The 15,978-nt window shown below is 35.9% G+C and overlaps 1 protein-coding gene across 3 annotated transcripts in view; it reads right to left on the bottom strand.

The window, feature by feature from the left end:
- Positions 1 to 994: 994 nt before the first annotated feature.
- ZNF143 (zinc finger protein 143) overlaps positions 995 to 15,978 on the bottom strand; it is a 93,529-nt gene continuing 78,545 nt past the window's right edge. For all 3 annotated transcript variants that reach the window (XM_037026401.2, XM_037026399.2, XM_037026400.2), the window contains exons 13-16: positions 15,500 to 15,636; positions 13,167 to 13,328; positions 2,811 to 2,957; positions 995 to 1,986 (exon numbers count right to left, since the gene is read on the bottom strand). In XM_037026401.2, the coding sequence (XP_036882296.1) occupies positions 1,903 to 1,986; positions 2,811 to 2,957; positions 13,167 to 13,328; positions 15,500 to 15,636 (530 nt within the window). In that variant the 3' untranslated portion in view covers positions 995 to 1,902. The remainder of the gene's footprint in view (positions 1,987 to 2,810; positions 2,958 to 13,166; positions 13,329 to 15,499; positions 15,637 to 15,978) is intronic.

Raw genomic sequence — 15,978 nt, 5'->3', positions numbered from 1 at the left:
GCAAATGTACAAATAAGGCACCCAGGGAGGCCAGCAGCCTGAGTTTGGACAATCAGGGAAGACACTAGGGCCCAGCAGAGGAGCTCAGGATCAGCACTGAGGTTGAGCACCACCCTGTGACTCTGCATTCTGCTCCTCCTCTCTCCCAATGGCAGCTCCTTCCTAAGCCTCAGCTAGGAGTTCTGTGTGTGTTTGAATGTCTCTGACAAGAATGAAACTGGATGGGTCGGTTGACTAAGACCTTTTCTAATGTTGACTATCTATGAAGGGCTCTGAAGGGAAAGCAACCAATCCCTGCTCAACTCTGAAGTTTCCCATTTCAAATGACTAAGCCATGACCTTTTTAGTAAGACTTCAAAGAATCTGATCAAAGATAACATTAATATTAAATAAAACAGCACATTTTTTACTTTTTACTGTAAAGCTTGAAATGAGTAACAGCTGCATCCCAGCTCTCTGGCAAACAGAGCGCACTGGATGACAGTGAAAGGAGAGAATATTGCCAGACAACCCTTCATACACACCTTTCCTTTTTTTGACCTTCGTGGACCTATTGCTCAATTTCTGACATTAGAAATGGTTTTTCAAATGCTTTGGTCATTAGACAATCAGAAATCACTACAGCTCATCTTAATCTCTGCCATAAATTATCAACTGAGAAGACAGCTGTGGTATGGTGAAAGAACACACAGGCCTTGGGAGTCACACAGTGTGAGTTCTCAAGTCTTTGCCCTGCCTCTTCATAGCTGTAAGGCCTGGGTAAGACAGTTAACTTCCGCAGACCCTCAGTTTCCTCATGTACAAATGCGGATGGTAAATCCCATGTATGTCACAAAATTGTTATGAGTACACAAAAATGTATGGAAAAGTACTTATTCTGTGCTTGATACACAATATACTCTCAATATTTATGTGTTGGGTTATAATCTATTACATTTGTGGTATTTTCTTCAACATTTCCCCCCCCCACCATTTAATAAAACAAATATAAAGATAACATTTTAAAAATTGCTGTATTCAAAATTAATAATAAACTTTAGGGTAAATAAGCTTTAAAACAAAAGTATAAGCAAAAATAAATAATTTATAGCAACCCACTAACCTAATTTTCAAAGTAAAGCCATTTCCAATTACAGCAGTGTTATCCCGGGCTCCAGCCTGTGGTTAAACTTTGAGATTTCATTATTTTTAAAAAGAAGTAACAAAAATTGAACACTAAGTAAAATCTTTAACAAAACCAAAACACTGGATTTAGCTTTTCAATTTTAAATAACCAAACTTTGTAAATTTATTCATAATCTAATGTAATGCTAATATAATTAGCATTTCAGCTTGAAGAGTTGGTATTTAACAAGGATGGAAAACTATAATGAATAGTCTTCAAACCGTGAGGTACAAATAAAAATAGACAAATATATAGTAGAACAAAAACTGCAGACATTCTACTGACTGGGGAAAATATTTTTATAAGGCTTTACATCCTTTATTATCCATGATGGCTTTTGGAATTATGATTGTTTGGCATATAGAACCTTTGACATTTTAGATACAGCCTTTATTGTCTTTTTTTCACAGTAAGTTAAAAATCCATCATAAGACTCCATAAGACATCACTGGTCTTGCATGTAGACTCTAGGAGTTTGCAATCTGATAGGAGAGTAACATGAAAATTTACTGTTTTGCCCTAATTTCATACTTGTACACAATGAATCAGTTTGGAAATCTATTCCAAGGGTAACATACACAAGTGTCAAGAATAAAATGTTCTCCACTCTTGCATAAAAATGTGTACAGTGCTTTAGAAATGGAAAACTTCTAATTTTCCCGGGCCCGGGATTCGAGGATCTCTGCTGTCTGAAGATGAAAGTTTCCTCTTGTTTTATTGCTTCACTGTTGGGAGGATTAATCATCCACCCCTGGTGTTTCCCCTTGCTGGATCCTAGATGCTATTCTGATAGCTTCTTCCAGAGATGGCTGTTCTCCAAGCTGAAACAGGACCATACACAAAGCCACAGTCAAGATAATGCCAAAGAAATATTATCTGCCAGAAATAAAACTTCTCTGTAACTATGACACCTGGGCCTGTTGAGGTACTACTGCTGATCTAATCATTAAGAGGACAAAAACAAATTCCTGCAGGGGGAGTGTAACACAGTTTCTTTAGGACTTTGATGAACCTTTACACATGCAAGGGACAAAAGATGCTCATTTAGAGAGCTTCCTGAGCCTTTAGCTTCCATGCCCATAAACTTACGTAAACAATGTCTGACATTTTCCTAAGTGTTTTCTAACTCTTTTCCAAGTAAACACAGGCAAAACAACTCTCCCCAAGGAAAGGTAATTGCCCCTAGCATTCTAAATTCTCTGCCTGAAATCTAGTAACTTTCCAGAGAATGGTTTCTTCTTACTCTTCTGACATTCCCCACTGTGAAGCAGAGCTATGCATTCTCCGAGGACTAAGGTAAGGTCTCTGTTTACACTGGATTCATTTCCAAGGAGCAACTCTTCAGTGCTTTATAGAATCTTGCCTAATTATACTTTTATTTTGAGAGTAATGATGGCTGGCTGAGTGCACCCAGGAATATATACTACTATCTTTATTTTTCTTGCTATAAATTCTTCTAGAATATACAGATAGTAGAGAACAAAGTATTGCTCTCTTAAAGTCCACCTCCAACACAGAAATTTCCCTAAAGTAAGTGATACAGATCATTCTGCCTCCTGTAAAGGGCATGCGTACAGCACAGTGTACGAGGCTGTGCACAGCGGAGTGCTTGCTGATGAGTGAAGACAGCAGCCACTGTACCCACCTGAACCGCAATCTGGGTGCCATTGGATGTTGCTACTAAGGTCAAAGGTCTGGTTTCTGTGGTTACTAAGTGATGGCTGTGCTGCTGGTGCCCCATTTCTGATGAGGCTGTATGGAATGCTGCCAAGTCCTGAGCCACAATTGCAACCTTACACAAAAGATAAACAGAAGAATTAAAATTATGATTTAAATAGGTTGAAATCCATTTAATGCAAAGGACTGCCTTCAAACTCAAGAGGAAAAACTCCCTTCTGACCATAGATCTGTAGAAGCCTAAAGCTGGGAGAGACCTTGTGTACTATCTTTCCTGGACTCCTCATTTTTATTTGGGAAAATTGAAGCTCAGAAAGAAAGGACTTACCTAAGATTATGAAGTGAGCCAATGACAAACAAGGTAGAAGCCAGCAGAGGACTGGATCTGCTACCCAGACTCCAGCACCCAGGGAAGCCACGACTGTGCTATGAGCCCTAAGCAGCTGCTTGGGAAATCACATGTGTGCGTGAACTCACATCTCAAATGTCTCTTTATTCTTCAGATTGGATCAACGGTAGACACTGTACTGTTTTCTCCTGTTTATCTGTTCTATTTAAAATAAGATTTCCATTTAACTAGGAAAGCTGAAAGGACCAGTAGCATTACTGACAAATAGCAACGTATCTTGTTATACTCATTTCCTATTTTAGATTCCATGCAATCTTTCTGTATTGTTCCTGAAGCATCTAGCCAGAGTCACTAAAAGTGCTTTTGTGGCTCTGAAACAACAAATGTAGCCTTTCCTGTATAAATAACATAGAAAATAACATCAATTACTTGTGGTCTACGACATTCTAAAATTTTGCTCATACAAACTTGGAAGAAAAATAGGTTAAAAGCTAAAATTCCTATTTTACTTGGCCATTAATTGACTAAAAATGCTAGATTTTTAAGATAATAGATATTTAGCTTGGATCAGTACCAGTAATGTTCCATAAACCTAAAAACAAGATTGCGGTCCAGCAATGGTAGGGTAACTTGTATTGGACTAACCTCTCCTGCAAATAACTATGGACAAAAATGTGAAAAAGCAACTATTGGAAGACATTAGAGAATGATAAAAAGCAGGTAGAAATTGAAGGGGATTCTCAAAAGAAAGCAAGCACACTGGGTCACATCTATGTTTAGCTTTTCCCCTGAGGGCATGCCCCAATTTGAGCAGCAGGGCAACTTAAGATATTAGATAATGGAGTCTAGGGCTGCTGGAATGGCCGTACATTGAGAGGGCTATCTTACAAACGAGGAAACCAGATGGAGAGTCCCTCAAGTCTGTATATAAACACTTCGCAATTTCTTAAGATCCGAGAATTGCCAATGTTGGGGAAAGGTTCCAAATAAATGGTAGAAAGCAGCAGATGAGAGGCTGGAAGAGGTGAGAAGAGATGTCAGTGACACTTACCACAGAAGAGACAGAATTTAGAGTGTCAACTCCACCAAACTAGAGGGGCTTGGTAACCACCTCAGCCTTCCCACTGAAACCTAAAGGGCTTTAGTGGTAAAGATTATGACCCAAGACTAAAGATTCACCCTAAGACCAAGTGGCAAAACTGAAACAGACTTACCTTACTTAATAAGGTATAAAAACCAGCCTCTGTAACTAACTTTACTACCTGACAGGACAAAGCCAATGTTCTTCAGAGGAAGATAACAAAATCATGTTATCATCCACAATGTCCAGAATACAATTAAAAAAAAAATTACAACACATGAGAAGAGGAAAATGTAACTCAGAGTCAAGAGAAAGTGTAGTCAATAAAAAACTCCATGAGATGTCCACAATGTTGGAATTAGCAGACAAGGACTATAAAGCAACTATTTTTCAGTATATGTTAAAGGGTTTAAAGGATAGTCATAATGAATGCACCAAAGGGGAAACCAATAGGTAAATTAAAACTATAAACTATCAATTCCATAATTTAAAATTATCTGAATGGGCATAACAGAAGATGATGATATCAAAAGAAAGGGTCAGTGAACTCAAAGACAGAACAATAGAAATCATCCATCTGAAGAGCTAAGAGAAAAAGATTTTTAAAAAAATGAACAGATCTCCAGTGGGACAACATTTATATACATTAGATAATTATATTCCCAGAGGGAAAAGAAAAACAGAATGAGGCAGAATAAAAACTTCTTAATGAAGTAATGGCCAAACTTACCCTGTATCTGGTTTAAACACACACACATGAAACAAAAAAAACATTAATATGTAATATTTTATAATTATCTATAAGAAGGCTAGCACATAAATGCAAAGAAAATCACACCATAACCAAATTACTAAAAAAGTCTCAAAAAAAGTCAGAGGAAAAATGATGCATTGTACACAAGGGAACAATGACACGAAGATGGCTGACTTCTCATCAGAAACAATGAAGGCCAGACATAATTTAAAGTGAAGAAATAAAAATAAACTGGCAACCAATAATTCTGTATCTAGAAAGACATCCTTCAAAACAAAAATACATTTTAAAAACAAAGGTGAGATATAATATTTTCAAATAAATAAAAACAGAATTTGCCACTACAAACCAATGCTAAAGCATATCCTTCAGGCCAAAGGGATAACTCCATATGGACACTCAAATCTACAAAATGCATGAAGGGCAATGGTAATGATAAATTAGTGTACAAGTATAAAATATTCTTTCCCATCTTCCTGTAACTTACTTAAAAGATTAACTGTTTAATGCTAAAATATAATATTCACTGTGGGCATTATAATATATGTAGATGTAAGAAGGGGGCTCAACGAATGGGAGCATGAATGAAAATATACTGTCTCAAGGTTGTTAGACTTTCTGTAAAATAGAACACATTAAGTCTCAGAAGACTAAGACTTAAGAAAGCACATTATGTAATCCCTGGAACAACCACAAAAAAATCAAGAAGGATATAGTTAGGAAGTCATTTTAGGACTTAAGATGAAATATGTGTATACCTAATAATAAGAGCTGTAAAATACTCAAAGAAAAAAATCCATAACCATAGTTAGAGATATTAATTCTTTTCCTTGGTAAGTGACAGAACAAATTAATGAAGCTATAGGATATTTGAATAACACTATGGACCATGTTAACCTGCTTCCTATCTATAATAGTGCCCTATACCCAACAAGTACAGAATACACATTCTTTTCACATAGATACGGAATTCAATGGGAAATCAATGAGGTACACATGGAAGATAAGTGTCAAATTTCAAAAGAATGAAATCTTACCAAACATAGTCTCTGACCACAACAGAATTAAATTAAAAACCAAGAACAGTAAGATAACTGGAAAGGTACCAGATACTGAGAAATTAAGCAACAGAAGTCTAAATAATCTATGGGTCAAAGAAGAAATGACTATAGAAGCCAGAAATATTTCAACTTGACAGAAAATTTTAAAATAATGTATCAATCTGTGAATTAAAGCTAAAGCAATTCTTGGAAGGAAATTTATTGCTTTAAATGCTTGTATTAGAAGAGAAAGTTTAAAATCAATAGTTTCCATTTTAGGAAGACAGAAAAAAGAAAGTAAAACAAAAGTAAACAGAAGGAAATAATGAGTATGAACAAAAATGAATAAAATGAAAAAAACCTGCAAATTATCAATATCAGAAATGGAAGAGGAAACCACTTCAGATCCTACAGACATAAAGGAAATATTATGCATAACTTTATGTTAATAAATATGTCAACTTGGATGAAATAGACAAATTCCTTCAAAAACAAATTTATCAAAATGGGTACAACAAGAAAGATAACCTGAATAGCACTATATCTATTTAAAAACTTGAATTCACCATTAAAAAACTCCCCACAAAGAAAAATTCAGACCCAGATGGTTTTATTGGTGAATTCTATCAGAATTTTAAGGAAGAAAAAAACACCAATCTTACATAAACCTATCAGAAAATAGTGGAGAATGGAACACTTCCCAACTTGTTTTACAAGGCAAGTATAACCCTAACACTGAAAACAGAGAACCCCTTAAAGAAAAAAATAGTATAGACCAGTATCACTCATGAACATTGACACAAAATATTAAAAAACTGAATCTAGCAATAGATAAAAAGATTATTACATCATAACCAAGTGGGATTATGATGTATTAGCTTTTTATATGTAAAGTAAAAGCACAATCATATACCATTTCACATCCACTAGAATGGCTAAAATTTTAAAACTCACAACTCCAAATTTGATTATATGAAACAAAGAGAACTCATACATTTCTAGTGGGAGCATATGATGGTCTAACCACTTTGGAGAATTGCTTAGCACTTTCATATAATGTTAAATATACCTCTCTCATGACTCAGCAATTCCACTAACAGGTATTTGTCTAAGAGAAATGAGAATTTATGTCTACATATGTCTTTTTTTAAAAATTCTTCTTAAATTTTACTGGCACTGAGTTTGAGCATAAAACCCTCCAAAAACAATTTATTTATTTATTTTATTAAGGTATCATTGATATACACTCTTATGAAGGTTTCACATGAAAAACAATGTGGTTACTATATTCACCCACATTATCAAGTCTCCCCAAAGCCCACTGAAGTCACTGTCCATCACTGTAGTAAGATGCCACAGAGTCACTACTTGTTTTCTCTGTGCTACACTATCTTCCCATGATGCCCCCCAAACCGTGTGTACTAATCATAGTACCTCTCAATCCCCTTCTCTCTCCCTTCCCACCCACCCACCCTCCCCCACCCCTCCTCTTTGGTCACCGCTAGTCTCTTCTTGGAGTCTGTGAGTCTGCTGCTGTTTTGTTCCTTCAGTTTTGCTTCATTGTTATACTCCACAAATGAGGGAAATCATTTGGTACTTGTCTTTCTCTGCCTGGCTTATTTCACTGAGCATAATACCCCCTAGCTCCATCCATGTTATTGCAAATGGTAGGATTTGTTTCTTTCTTATGACTGAATAGTATTCCATTCCAATAGTGTATATGTACCACCTCTTCTTTATCCATTCATCTACTGATGGACACTTAGTTTGCTTCCATATCTTTGCTTTTGTAAATAATGCTGCAATAAACATAGGGGTGCATATGTCTTTTTGAATCTGAGAATTTGTTTTCTTTGGGTAAATTCCTAGGAGTGGAATTCCTGGGACAAATGGTATTTCAATTTTTAGTTTTTTGAGGAACCTCCATACTGCTTTCCACAATGGTTGAACTAACTTACATTCCCACCAGCAGTGGTAGGAGGGTTCCAAAACCAATTTTTATGGGTTGAGCATAAAACCCTCCAAAAACAATTTTTAAAAACCAAAAAAACACACATACAAAAACCTGAATACAAAATCTAACCTTTCTCCCCAGCCTCCCTAGCGGTGGGTTACTGCCCTAAAGGCATCTAGATTGTCTCACAATTCCAGGTTTGAATTTAGCTAATAGAGGGCATATCATCAAGACAGTGTCATTACAATTTACAGCAATGCACATAAGCCTACCCAAAGTCAGGTGAGGGATGAGGGCTAAGGATCAAAGCCATGGGCTCTCCACTAGGAGCACTGCATGGAGGGACAGTATGACCCCTTGGGGACTAAACTCTGGGAAGAAGGCAAAAAAGGGAAGAATAAAACCAAATACCAAGGCCTTTAAGAATGGATTGTATGACCTATATAAACATGTACTAGAATTTTTATTGCTACCTTACAATAAAAAAAAACTGGAAACATCTCAAATGTTCAAGGGAAGAATTTATCAACAAATAATGAAAGGCTTCTACAACAGAATATTGCTCAGCAATAAGAAAAAGAATGAACTGATATTATATACAGTAACATGGGTAAATCTGCAAAATGGCATGCTAAAAAACCCAGATACAAAAGAGTTCTTATTGTGGTTCCATTTATGCAAAGTTCAAAAATAGACAAAAACAAATACAATCAGAAGAGCTGTTGCCTAAAAGAGTGGGGACTGGCTGGAAGGGGTCATGAGGGAACTTTCTGGGGCGATGAAAATGTCCTGTATCTCGTGTGAGATGGTGGTTATATGAGTGAGTGTACGTTCAACAACTCACTGAATTGTAAGCTTAAGAATTTAACTGTAGATTTTAACCTCAATTAAGAAAACGGAGATTGCAGGTTAATATGAAAAATATGTTCAACCTTGTTAGTAGTCATGTGGAAATAAAAATAGAATTTAACCTTTGCTTGTGAATTATGCAAATATAAATAAAACAATCCTCAATGCTACCAAGGCTACAGTGAAACAAAAAAGGTTTTAGATCCATGGTATAATTGTTTAAACTTTCTGGGAAATAATTTGGCAATATGTAGCATATTTGCAATATGAAGCTTAAATAAGTTTATACCATTAACCCAACAATTCCATGTTAAGAATTTGTTTCCTATAAAAATAATCAGAGGCTTGTAGAACAATTTATGTATGTGGAATAAATTAGTAAATTATGGCATCTCATTTGATGGATTATGTTAGTAATATTAAAAATACCTTTAAAAACCATTTAGTTGATATGGGAAAGTGCTCAGAATGTAGTGTTAGGTGGATGACAAGCATAAGAAATTATTATAATCCTAACTTTGTTCACACATACATGCACAGAAAAAAGATAAACAGTCCTAAAGGTTGAAACTAGTAATTTTAACATCAAGGGATTATAGCTGATTTTTAGTTTTAAGTCTCCACTTTCAATTCCTTTGAGCATATACCTCTAAGTGGAATTACTGAATCATATGCAATTGTATGTTTAACTATTTGAAGAACTACTGTACTGTTTCCCACAATAGTTGTACCATTTTATATTCCCATGAACAATGCACAAGAGTTTCAATTTCTCCAACTTGTTATTTTCTGGTTTTTGGATAACAGCCATTCTAATGGAAGTGAAGTAGTGTCACAGTGTGGTTTTGATTTCCCTAATGAGTACTGATGTTGAGCATCTTTTCATGTGCTAAGTGGCCACCTGTAAATCTTGGGCAGGTGTCTTCTCAAATTGCTCAGCAATAAAAAAAAGAATGAAAAAAATTTTTTTTTGCTCATTTTTAAATTGGGTTGCTTGTTTTTTGTTGTTGAGTTATATGAATTATTTATATGTTCTAGATATCAACCCTTATCAGATATATGATTTGTAAATATTTTCTCTCATTCTATAGGTTGTCTTTTTACTCTTTTGGTAGTGGCCTTTGATGCACAAATGTTTTTACTTTTGAAGAAATTCAGTTTATCTATTTTTTATTTCATTGCCTGCGCTTTTGGTGTTATACAAAAGAAATAATTTCCTAATCCAAGGTCATAAAGATTCTCACCTATGTTTTCTTTCAAGACTTTTATAGTTTAGCTGTTAAATCAGGTCTTTAATCTATTTTGAGTCAAACTCAGTTGTACATGGTATAAGGGTCCAACTTCATTCTTTTGCATGTGGATATAAGGTTTTCCCAGAACCATCTGTAGAATAGACTCTCCATTCCCATTGAATAGTGAAATTTTCATTGTCAAATTTAATTGACTATATAGACCTGAGGGCTTATTTCTAGGCTCTCTATTCTACTGGGAATATATAATACTTTTGTAATCTGAAATTAAAATAGATGTATGGACTGTTCCATGTACATTTGCTAACCAAGTTTCTAGAGGCACAGGGAAAATTAAGTCTGAGAAATCCAATTACCTTAATTTAAAAAAAAACAGACTTAGGGAAGGACCAGCTGCTTTTTTCCTACATACATAAAGAAATAGCTATAGCCAACTGAAGTGTTACTGATAATTCACAGGTGGAGTCTGACCACCCCAACTAGATAGTCACTATATGTCCAACGGCCTGCTGTTGCAGCAGGAGGAGCGATGGCAGCAGCTGGTCCTCAAGTGAAACCCCCACCCCTGTTGTGATATCCCTAGTTGCAGGAAGCTGCCTGGCCTCATTCCAGCCCTCAAAGCCTCCTCTCCTGATAATATTCCTAGCCCACAGGCTATAGATAAGCTCTGTGAGAATGTTTGCTTTAAGGTCACTATCTTTCCAGACTTGCAACTATAACTGGTACAAGGTATATTTACCCAAGCTGGGCTATAATCCATCCAGGAATCCTAGAGTCATGGAAACGACTACAAACTGATTAGGTGGGGTCATTCCATAACACAGCCTGAAAGTTAGTAGTTGTTTTATTTTTGTTTTGGCATAAGGTATAATGAACAAACAATAAAAATGCATGAATCTTAGGTATTCTGTTGAGTTCTGACAGAGACAACTGTGAAACCACCACCTAAAAGAAGATATAGAACAGTTCTTTCATATTCCATCCCACCAATTTCCTCCAGTTTCCTTCCCCCAGCCAAGCAGCACTTTCTGATTTCTGTCACCATGAATTTGTTTTGTCTGTTCTTGGATTTCACGTAAGTGGAATCATACAGTATGCATTCTAGTGGAATTGCTAGGTTATAGGTAGAGGTATGTTCATTTTATAAGAAACTACCAAAGAATTCTCCAAAGTGGTTATATCATTTTATACCCCCACCGGTGTGCATGCATGTTCTAGTTGCTCCACATCTTTGCCAACATTTGGTGTTGTTTTAAATAAATTTTCATTTTAAATGAACTTCATTAAATAAATAAAAGTTCATTTTAAATAAAAAAATTTTATTTTAATTAAAAGACTCATTGTATATCTCATTGTGATTTTTAATTCGCATTTCTTCAATGCCTCCTAATGTTGAACACTTCCGTGTGTTACTGCCATTCCTGTTATCTTCTTTTGCGAGGGGTCTGTTCAAGTAACTATTCAAATGATTGGCTCGTTTTTAAAATTTTAATTAATTTTTCTAATTTTTAATGATCTAAGTTCATCTTTTTATTGCTGATTTATTGAAATTTGTTATATATCCTCAATACAAAACTGCTATCTGATATAAATTGTGTGAATATCTTTTTCCCAGTCTGAAGTTTATCTAATCTTTTTCTTAGTGGTATCTTTTGGTGAGCAGAATTAATTTTGATGAAGTCCAATTTATCAGTTTCTTCTTTTATTGTTAGTGCATTTTGTATCTTATCCAAGAAATCTTTACTATAAGGTTGCAAAAATACTCACTTTTCTTCTAGAAACTTTATGATTCTGAATTTGTATTTCAAGGTGTAGAAAGAACTTCGTTCTTTTTTCAATATTGTTTTGGCTTTTATAGGTCTTCTGTATTTTCATGTAAATTTTAGAATCATATCATATATATCTTTAAAAAAGTCTGCTGAAATTTTGAGTGTGATGGTACTGAATCTATAAATGAATTTAGGAAGAATGAGAGCTACTATTTTTGACAGACTCTTTCATTGAACAGGATAAGGCAGCTGCAATGAAACACCACATTGCCTTCAGCACAGCACAAAAACAGTTTTTAAATCTACTAATACGATTTCTTTCAAGGGCAATGAAAAAAGAAAACCACAAAGAGATAGTATGAGACTGGCAAAAATATAAAAATCAATTCATATGTTGACTATGCAGAAGGGAAGATGTTGCTCTCAAATGCTGCAAATGGGAATATAGATTGGCACAATCTTAGAAGGGCAGTTTGGAAACACTGGCCACAATTACAAACATGTATTTCTTTTCACTCAGCAATTCCACTCTAGGGATTTACCTAGCAGATATACTCACACACATACAAAATCACATGTGCATGAGCTTATGCGTTGTTTGAAACAGCAAAAGACTTGAAATCAATTATGGTATGTCCATATAATAGAATATGGTATCACTTTTAAAAAAAGGAATGAGGAAGCTCTCTATATAACGAAATACAGCTCTCCATGTAAAGATTTTCTAGATGTATTATTAAGTTAAAAAAACCCAACCATATGATCTACTATCCTGTGAAAAAGAAATGACATTGGGGGAAGGAGACTTTTTATTTGTCTGTGTTTAATGCGCCACTGGAAGAATACACAAGAAACTAAAGAAGGTGGATTATCTCTGTGGGGGCAAGAACTAGGCTGAGGGAGGCTGAGGTGGGAGGAAAACTTTTCACTGCATACCTGTACATATTTTTTGATTTCTGAACTAGGTGAATATATTTTAAAAAATAAAGGAAATTTTACAACTAATTTTCCTAAGTATCTGAGGATGATGATAGGAAGAGCTACCATTCCTTAATGAATACTTAATATATACCTGGCTGAGTACATTATATGCATTATCCTATTCAATCCTTGTCAACCTTAAGGGGTAGATGCAATAATACTATTTTATAGATGAGGGAAAACTGAGACTCAATCCGAAGTTTCTGTGCTTAACCACTATGTCACACTGTACATCTATGTAACAGGTCTGATACTGATATATATGTACTGATTGATATAAAAGAAAAAAGCAGTTACCTGCTGTCCTTCTGTACCCTCTGCAGTAACCATAGCAACTGAGTGTGTTCCTGCTGAGGAGATGACCGCATCATGAGCAGGCACTGTGATGGGTGTGCCGTCCTGTGTTACCATTGTGATGGTATTGCCAATGGCTTGCATGTCAGCTTGAGATATGTTGACCTGGAATACAATACATTTTACAAATCAGTTGACTTATCTTGATATATTTGATAATCTTTATTAAGGACTAGGCCTAATCCTTGTATAAGTCTATGCTGTAAGAGCAAATAAGCACGTTACAATGAAAGAAAACTCCTTTAGAAAAAGGGCATCAGAAAAATTGAGTATTTCTTGATTGCATTTCCTCCTCTCCATCTCTGTTGCCAATTTAGACCTTTTTTTCTCTCATCCGACTTAACTCTACTAATACAACTTCTTTTCAGGGATCTGTTCTAACTCTTCCCTCACTATCCTCTACTTTGACACCTTTGTAAAAAAAACAAACAAATTTCATTATGTTCTCTGCTTAAAACCCCCGTGACTCCCCATCACTACAGTCCAGACTGCATCGCACTCATGACCTTTCAGAAACTGGCCTTTAACAGCTTTTCCAGACTCATCTTCCACTGCTTCTAAACCAATATCATGTACTCTAGCCATAACTCGTCATGTGCAGCCCTAGAGAGTATCATATTCTCATAGATCTCTGTGACTCTGCCCTTCCCATGACTCTGCCTGGCAAACTCATGAAAATTCTTCAAGATCCAACTGGATGGCCATTCTGTGTGCCTCCAAGATTCCTTCAGGAAGAAGCATTCACTCCTTCCATCAGGTTAGCAGAGCACTTTACATATCCCTCAATTATATCCCTTCATTATGATAAATTATTGTTCATTCTAGGAATATGTCTATTAGACTAAGACATTCTCCCAAACCTCCACCTCCTGTATTCCCACACTAAGTCTACCAAAATGCTTAGCACTGGGTAGATGTTCAATACACTGTTGTTTAAATGACTAAAGGAATAGAATAGAAATCTAATACCTAAAAGAAACAGGAGTCTAGAGAAAGTACAACAATGGAATGGGGAAAATAGCTATTTGGGAACACATGAAGAAGGATTAGACTCATTCTATATGGTCAGACAAGAGCTGTGAGTGGATGCCATACTGGCAGGTTCCAGTCTGATAAATACTAGAATTACCCAACAATGGAACAGGCTGCCTCTTAAAAGAGGAGCTGCCTCATCTGTTTTGGGGCTGCTGCAGAGGGAATTTCTCCTGTATAGGGAAGGAAGTTAGATCAAATGACCTTCACAGGGCCTCTGTCTATAAGGTCTAATTCAAGAAAAAGTCTTGGAGCTAATGCTGAATTTAAACTGGGTTAATAAATTTAACCTTGCATGCCAATTAGTGGACAAAGAATGCTGTGTAGAATTAGTGATGTTAAAAGTGAGGGAGAAGGGGATGAATGGAGTGGGATGGTACCTGTGCTTTATATGTTCCAATCCTGACTATGTCCTACCTCCTAGTTAACATCAGCATGCTAACAGTTATCAACACAAAGGGCTATTTAACCATGGCATTAAAGCTCTGAGAGAGATAGACAGGAGAGAGTTCTCCATGGAAAAGATAGATACAGGAAGATAAAGAATCTCATATGTCTATTTTCCCAAGTACTAAGACAATTTAGCTAGAACTAAAAAATGAAATCAAATCTGAATTATTTCAAGCAAGTGGCATCTAGAAAACAATGACAAGTTTGACTATTAGAAAACATCCATTACATTGCTTTTCCTAAGGGGGTCAAGATTCCCATTCTTTAATTCTGTGTAGCTAGCTCAGTGAACTCCCATGATTCCAGGTAGAGAGCCACACTTTGGAAATTTTACAGGTTTGTCCATTACTGACTTCTCAGAATCTTTATATGATGCCAGCAGATCTTCATCACCTCAACGAAGGCTGTCCTGATTTTTCATCTTACCTCCTGGATCTAATCAGCTATCAAATCCTACCTCTTCTCTGAATTGTGTTGCACATGGATCTTTTACTTTTCAAGCCCGCAGTTTAACAGTGGTTCTGACTTTTACCATGTAACCTTTGAACTGCACTAAGAACACCATCTGAATTCTATAAAGTCACAAAGATTCTGCCTTTATTAATTTCCCTGCACATAGTCTCTTTCGACAGACTACTGAAAAGCCTTCAGGGGATCTTGTACTGCCTACAAGCTGAAGTCCAAACTTTATGATCTGATGTTCAAGGCTTTCTTTAGTTGGGAACCAACTTGCCTTTCAAGCCCAGGTTTAGGGAAATATTACTTAGCTTGTTTGGCTTTCAGTGGATACTTACATGCTGAGTCCCATCCTGAGATATGAGTGTAACTTGTTGACTCAACCCAGACTGGGTTACTGTAGACACAACATCATCCCCTTCTACACCTGTAACATATGTGATCTGGGACCCTTTAAGAACATCTTCACTTTGACCTATTTAAAACAAATGAATCATTTATTTAAGCACCAACCAAGCTGCTTAGAAAACAGAGGATATTTTAAATATTACATGGAAACTTACACAAATTAAAGTGTATAAGAATTATATTCTAAATCATGAAAACCGCGTCCAGCACCTCCTTCAGATTCCTCCGTCTTCACTTTTGCAAAGCCAACCCAGATCCAAGCAGACCAAACTAAACTTCCCACAGCAAATTTAAGTATTCTAATTTGGGGAGGCTGGAGTAATCATGTGATACTATGCAAGTCTATAGGGGCAGGAAGGGGAACTGTACAGGAAAACTGGCAAATAACCCTTCCAATATGGCAATATGC

The sequence above is a fragment of the Manis javanica genome, chromosome 11, assembly GCF_040802235.1.
Source record: "Manis javanica isolate MJ-LG chromosome 11, MJ_LKY, whole genome shotgun sequence".
Classification (NCBI taxonomy): Eukaryota; Metazoa; Chordata; class Mammalia; order Pholidota; family Manidae; genus Manis; species Manis javanica.
Note: the sequence above shows the minus strand (reverse complement) of the source record. Positions and strands in the feature narration are given on the sequence as shown.